The sequence below is a fragment of the Saccostrea cucullata genome, unplaced genomic scaffold (genome assembly GCF_032062105.1).
Source record: "Saccostrea cucullata isolate Sc308-1 unplaced genomic scaffold, CSIRO_AGI_Scuc_v1 ctg75, whole genome shotgun sequence".
NCBI lineage: Eukaryota > Metazoa > Mollusca > Bivalvia > Ostreida > Ostreidae > Saccostrea > Saccostrea cuccullata.
Window position 1 is genome coordinate 113281 of NW_026940114.1, and position 7316 is coordinate 120596.

General features: G+C 33.7%; 1 protein-coding gene across 1 annotated transcript; it reads left to right on the top strand.

Moving 5' to 3' along the window:
• Positions 1-3106: 3106 nt before the first annotated feature.
• Positions 3107-7008, top strand: LOC134254807 (homeobox protein Nkx-2.1-like). Its single transcript, XM_062737336.1, has 2 exons — positions 3107-3558; positions 5817-7008. The coding sequence occupies exons 1-2, from the start codon at positions 3228-3230 to the stop codon at positions 6590-6592; spliced, it is 1107 nt and encodes a 368-aa protein (XP_062593320.1). The 5' UTR covers positions 3107-3227; the 3' UTR covers positions 6593-7008.
• The last annotated feature ends 308 nt before the right edge of the window (positions 7009-7316 follow it).

Below are 7316 nucleotides of genomic sequence, written 5' to 3' on the forward strand. Positions count from 1 at the left end.
AGGCAACAAATCGTGGCAATTATTGACAAGCCATTTGAAAATGTGGGGACTATTTTTTCTCTTTCTTAGTGTCTCCCGATTGCTATCCCACCCCTAAATTTAGGAAATAACAAAATTAAACAAGATTTGCCATAATTCGCGTTGTGCTAACAAACCCTCGTTTGCTTTTGACTCCGGTACTTGGTGTGACTAAACAATGAAACCCCGTCGGCAGAAGTATAAGTTTCCGTAGCATTCAAACTTCTTTGTAAGTAAATCTGGTTTCTCAATTGGGATGACAGGATCGAATTTCTGTTCTTAATCTTCAGGCATTTGGTACTTCCCCACAAATTAGCTAAGACCACAAATCCTGTTTACACGGTCGTGATGGATAAAGGAAAAGAAGTATTTAAGGAAAATGCTTAGAGTCATTATACTATTCTTTATTCTGAAGATACAATGAAAATGATGTTGTATTTAACATAGTGGACTAAATTATTATTTTTTTTTCAGTAACACGAAAAAAGATATGTCCGTTTAAACCCCACCCACCCCAATCTATTCAGCTTACAAATAAAAGGCAACCATCGTTTCATTAAATAATTAATTTAAGAAAATATTTCTGGAATAATTTTTTTCCTATCAAGTTTTTCATCTTTGTAAAATCGTACATACACTAATTCTTTAGTATTTTATGACCTTCTCCGTGGGACCCAGTGGCGCAGTGGGGTAAGAATGATATCCATTAGATAGTTAGGCCAGCAGCTTCGCAAAACGGGAACTCCTTCACAGGTGTGTAAGATAGATCTACATAATGATATCATTAATTACCCTAACGACCAGGTGATAATGATATCCCATCGGTTTCCGACACCTTTTGACATCACGGTACAATACCGCTCGGGATCGGAATCCCGCTGGGGGCGTGACATCAAACAGAGGGGCTACATCTATAGATATACATTTCTCGAAAAATATTAATTTTATGACAAGATATTTTATTTTTAAACAGAATTTAAAAAAAAAAGAGAATGGCTCTAACTTCTTTTCAATGGGTAAATTAATTGTTTGTTGTTTTGTTTATTTTTACATTTGGATCTGGGTTTCTGCAGTATGTTTGTGGTTTACAATTTTTTGATGTACTTGTTGAAATTAATGAAAAATTCATACAATACCACCAATCAGTTGACTAGTTAGTTTCTATATTATACTATCAATCAATGGATTTACGAAACATATTTCAATGTTAAAAGAGAATTAAGAATAAGAAATTATATTTTTTGGGATCTTCAGACCTGATTTCCGCAGTATGCAGCAAATATCTGAAAACAGGCAATGATAATTTGTGTAAGAATTACTAGGAAAAAAAGATAGGCAGTGATTTGGACTTGGTTAACACTTGCAATACAGTATGTTCTCTATGAATTACAACATTTCGCTTTCTTTGTTTACTTTCCACTCGTGACTGCGAAATATTTGACTTGTCGCCTTTACTTAAAATATGGCTTTCATTCCAAAATTTGGAAATAGGTCCCACTTCCCTTCTGATAAACAAAAGATATATAAAAAAATATTCGGCCAAAAACGTCTTAAAGTACACAGGCTTTTGGAGTTTCACTCGGATTATGATGTTTCGTTGTCGATGAAAAGAGAGGTTATCACTTTTTTGTCCCTCATCAGCGGGGAGTAATGGACGCGGACTGGATCCGACTACCGTCCAAACACGTGCGTTTTGTTGGAATTAAATACTTACGTAACACAAAGCGTACCTAACAAGGATTACCGCTAGGAATTTTCGCCTCTTTTTAAACTTACCATAATCCATAATAAAACGTAATCCGAATGGTGTCACTTTCAAAGCCTTCTAATTAAGCTTTCCTCACTTTTTCTACACCTTTTTTATTTATTGACTTGCGCTGTATTGGTTTTGTTGATTTAGTTAATGACATTTACCTTACACCGTTACTTCCCGTACCCGACAAAAAGAAGTTCGCCTCAACGGTAAACGAGTTCATACGTTGCATATCCCAAATATACTAAAACACCTTGAAAGAAGACAATTTTAATTATTTAATTTTAAACTTCTTTCGTAATTTGGGTTTCTTTAACTTTTTTCTCGCTCTTCCAACCAACATGTTTACAAATAATTTTGAACGATAAATCGAAGAAAAAAAATAATTTATGCCTCAATTTTGGTGTTTTTGTTTATATTAGAACTTTTTTCTAGTGTATGAAACTTTGTCAAAGTTGGGTTTGAGTGGGGGTTTTTTTCAAATAAAAATTATATAAAATGCAAACTCAGAAAAAAAATTGACAGAAATAGAAAGGAGAACAATATATGCAGCGTTTGCACTTGTCAGTGAAGTAGGAATTGTCAAAAAATAAATACATGTTGTATGAAAATGGCATTAAATTCTGAAAAGCTGTTGCAGGCCCGTGGAAATCAGTGTACACAGTTGTACTGAAGGGGTACTCAACTCACAGGTGGACGATGCAGGGGCGGACCGCTGACATCAACAAAATACCGCAGTTTCCAGATTTCTTCTCAATAGCCACACAAATATATTAATACTGGTTATCGTATAGATCAAAAATGACTTTGTTTTTACAGTACCATATACTTTCAATTTGTCAAATTTAATTATCTAAGTTCATGGAATTTTTATATTTTTAAAAGTTTTTTCCCAAGAAATACTTTAATTAAAACGAAAAAGTGCCACTTCTTACGCGAATGTTTGAATTTCAATTCAAATATCAGTCTATATCCAATTTTCGCAAATCATTAAGATCACGAATACAATACTTATTATATATGACATTCGGTAAACTAGCTTGTCATTTGTAAAGATTTTCAATCCGCTCGATTTATTATTAATGGTTAAACGGGACCAGTAAATAGGAATTATTAAAGAAACATCCCTGTAGTATAATGCGAATGATTTCGTATTTAATAAACCCCGAAAGACAGATTTAATTCTCATTATCAATGGCCCAAACAGAAGGAAACCCGGTTTGAGGACCACCTACCAATCAATAAGGGGTGGAGCTACCCAGTAATGTCAACAAAGATAAACTTTATACGCATGCGTACTCTTTCCCAAACTCATAATTTGTCAAGAATGAAAGATATACAATTGTGATAATATGTTTGACCGTCAAGATTGGCTCTTAACGTAACAAAGTATCGGTGGAGTAGCTTGAAAAACGCACACTCAGGAGAGGGACTCCTCGTGTCACACTTACAAGTTATGTCCCTCAGTCCTAAACAAACTACACCGTTTTCCGTCACCGACATCCTTAGTCCTATTGAAGAAACCTACAAGAGAACCACCATAGAGGCTGCTATCCCTCCCTTAAACCCATACAGGAACCATACGCAGTACCCCAATCCTCAAATGGGAAGCATGAGCGTACCAGTGACGAACCCGTACCATACTGGATATGTTCCCCAGCTAACACATCATACCCCCTCTTATCCCTCCCAATTCTGCAACGGAACCGAGTTTGGACATTACGGTGACCCTACAAGACATGGGTCCTCCAACTGGTACGGCACCAATCCGGACCCTAGACTTGCAAGTAAGTATCATCCATGCTAACCCTTTAAAGTCAATTGCGCAAACTTTTCAACATCGCAAAGGGTACTTGATGAGTATTACCGAAACTCGTCGTGCAATTCGAGTGGAACTAAGGCGGTATAAGATTTGTCCATTTCATCTTTTCAACAAAGCGAAAAAGTTGTTGAAGGGTTTGCACATTTATTACTTAAAACGTTTAAGACTGTCGACTCCACGAGGACGTAAGATTTTAAGTTACGCCATAAGAGGTTGGTGTCTGCAGATATTTCTTGTCTGTTTCCCCTGGTGGTTATCGCTTGTTGTGATCAAAATGTCGAGACAAACCCAGAAGTTCTCAATGCGATTAGTATTTCTTCATTATATTTACTCCACAGGAAAAAGAAATTAGCATCTTAAAAATAATCTAGCACGCCTAATTAGCTGAATTAAATAAGATATAAGAGATTCTGATTTAAGAAGCGGCCAATACGTAATCTTATTGGAATATATATCTAGCTTGTTTAATGACTATTTCTACTCGGAATTTTTAATGCCTTTGAACACCTGTGGAAAAATAATTTTCAAATGAAATGTTCACGTGTTTAGAATTAAACCTTTTGACAGATATGGACCCATGTTAAGCTATAAAAATAACCTCTAGTTGTGTTCATTATAGATTACCAAAAACAAATTTTGAACACTTTAAAAGCACTTGCTTAATTTAGCGCAAAAATCGGATTGACTTATCACAGGTTTTTTATGGCATAAGATAGTTTAAGTTTATGGCTTAACAAAAAGTAAACTTAATTTCAATTAAATTAATTTTCTACATGATTTAATATATGCATCTCATTTTACTGCATATTTTTAATAGCTTTGTATAAAAATTTCCAGCAAGATAAAAATACATAATTAAATAAATAAAATACAAAGTCTCCAAACTGAAAAACCTCTGATTGTTTATATATAAATTAAGTATTCTTCCATTTTTGTTTTTATGCAAAAAATCTCTACATCTAAACGTGTGTACATAAAATGTGATTTAGATATTATTTGAGAAATATTATTTACTCTTGATATAACTACTTTATATTTTTGTCCTTTGATTTGGTATTCCTGACAAAAAGAAGTTTAAACCCAAACCGATGAAGTACCAAAGATAAAAAACAGATAAAGTTAAGAATTTGGCCGAATTTAACATTGATAAACAGACGTAATAATTCAACTTAATCTCATAAAACATTTAATCGCCCTGGTACTTTTGCAATATTATCAAATGGGAATTCAAGATGATAAGATTTGCGTTGTTTAATATTTTTCTGGGAAAAAAAAAAAGAAAAAGGCCAAAATAAATTAATTAAAGAATAAATAATATAAAATTATGTATACCTTGTAAACAGATTTCAAAAGATTTCAAGACATCACAAAATTTATATATAAAAAAAAGTTGGAAAAAAAATAAAAATCTTCATTGTTACTGAATTTGATTAATTAAATTCTCTTATCTTCTCTTAAAAATTAATATTTCTTGATTAAGTGTATGTTTTACGCTTAAATTAGTTTAAGAATAATATAATTTTATTTAAGACTCATTTCCGGGTTATGGTTTGTGTGTTGACCTTTGGAATAGATCTTCGTAAATTAACTTTACCTTTTTTAAAGATGTTTTACCAGTAGAATTAAATTCTTTTACGTCGAACACAAACTTTTTCATCTATTTTTAAAAAATATATATTTATCAAAAATATTGAACAAGGGAATTTTAGTATGCCTAAATGTAAAAACAAGTGAAAGCCATTCAGTTAATATGTCTATGCCATCATCTGTTTACTGATGCGAATGTCACTAAAATCATTTTTTTTTTCAGTTTTGTAAATATGCAAATATTTACATTTATATAAAAATTTCTAATTATTTATTCTATAATTGTACTAACATCTGTTAGAATCATACATGTGTAAAGGTCACAAAATTTAAAATAAATAAATCCTTACAAATAAATTCTAAAACGTTGACTGAATTTTTAAAGAAATGTAGATTCTAAGTGAAAATAAATTATTTAAAAAATAAATAATTATATTTTAGTATTAATAATGTCCATTGCGATTCTATAACTACCAGATGATTTATATTTAAAACCCTTATGTTAAAAATTGAAACGTTAAACTAACAAAATGCAGCTCCTTCCGGTGTATTACAATACACTGTCTCATCTATATCAATTAATTTATATGTCTCAATTTCCCCCTCTCTTTAATATTTTTGTATTTTAATTTTCAGTATCTCGCTTGATGGGTGGCCCGAGTTCTTGTGCAATGTCCTCGATGTCGTCTGGAATGCACAACATGAATATGTCAGCGTTAGGGGGCCTGGACCAGCACAAGGCGGGGGGTATTCAGTTCCCGATTACCCAGAGAAGGAAACGACGAGTGTTGTTTTCACAAGCTCAGGTGTATGAACTAGAAAGACGGTTTAAACAACAGAAATATCTATCAGCCCCTGAGAGAGAACATTTAGCTAGCATGATCAATTTGACACCAACTCAGGTAAAAATATGGTTTCAGAATCACCGATATAAGTGCAAACGACAAATAAAGGATGCCAAGGAGAAGACCGATTCATCGTCCCCACCTTCATCTCCTGCATCTTCACAGCAGGATTCGCCGCGTCAACCCTCACCCAGGAAAGGCACGGTATCCGTGTTAGTAAAGGACGGAAAACCATGCACGGGTTCGGGATCATCAGAAATCGAAAACCCAGGTCAACAAACGCAACCGACGACAAATTCTCAGGCGAGGATGAATATAGGTCGGCATGGATCGAATGGGACGTCTCAACTGTCCCCTCATGATCAATCATCCAAACATTTATCTCATTCTATGGCTAACTGTAATAATTCTACGCACCATTCAATAAACTCTCACTCTGGATACGGCGGAGGAATACATTCGGGACTATATCCTTCAGTGAGCATGAACGGGGGGTTGGGGTCTCCATACGGAATCAGTAGTCGGTCATGGATAAAACCAGAGGGAAACGATTTTTACACTGGATAATCGTAACCCCTTTAATTTGAAAGAGGTGAACCTGTTTTACGGTAGGATATATTGCCATAAGAGCGCCAAGCATTTACATCTCTGAGTTTAACCAGGACAATAAAATGCTGACAATCCTAATAAAAGTTCGCATAAAACTGCAATAACGACTTGCTATCAAAGCAGTGAGGTTGGAATCGAGCGTCGGGGCGGAAGACAGTGTTTGTATACCGCGGATGGATATTATACTAAATCTTGCGTCATTAATGGAGTTGATGTGTAATTTCCTCTTCATAAACTAGTGCTGATTTTATTGACAAATAAAGATACAATAAAGTATACGCAATTTTATACAATATATGAAAATGGTTTTTCCATTTTTCAGTGATTTTCTTTTGTGTATTGAGTCTAGCAAATTAGGAATAAATTATTGAAATCAGTAGAAAAAAAAGTTTTTTGTTTTGTTTTAAATACCTTGACACAATTATACAGTTAAGTTAGTATATTTGCTCTGTCTTTAATAGAGAAATAAGTAAATACAGTACGATTTTTTGACCCAAATACGTGTTTAATTAACAATCTTATTTACAACTTTATGCAAGCTGATAACGTTCATTTTGCCTGCATTACAATGGGCTTCAATACATATGATATCTACATGTACCTACGAAAGGTTATTGTGTCTGTTTACATGATGTGTCTTTTATACCCCCCCCCCCAAAAAAAAGGGAGCATAGATTTTAAT

Excerpts from the sequence above, each read along its gene's own strand:
- LOC134254807 (XM_062737336.1), top strand. The coding sequence starts at position 3,228 with ATGTCCCTCAGTCCTAAACAAACTACACCGTTTTCCGTCACCGACATC. Across the intron at positions 3,559-5,816 it reads TCCGGACCCTAGACTTGCAA|TATCTCGCTTGATGGGTGGC; the intron begins GTAAGTATCATC and ends TTTAATTTTCAG.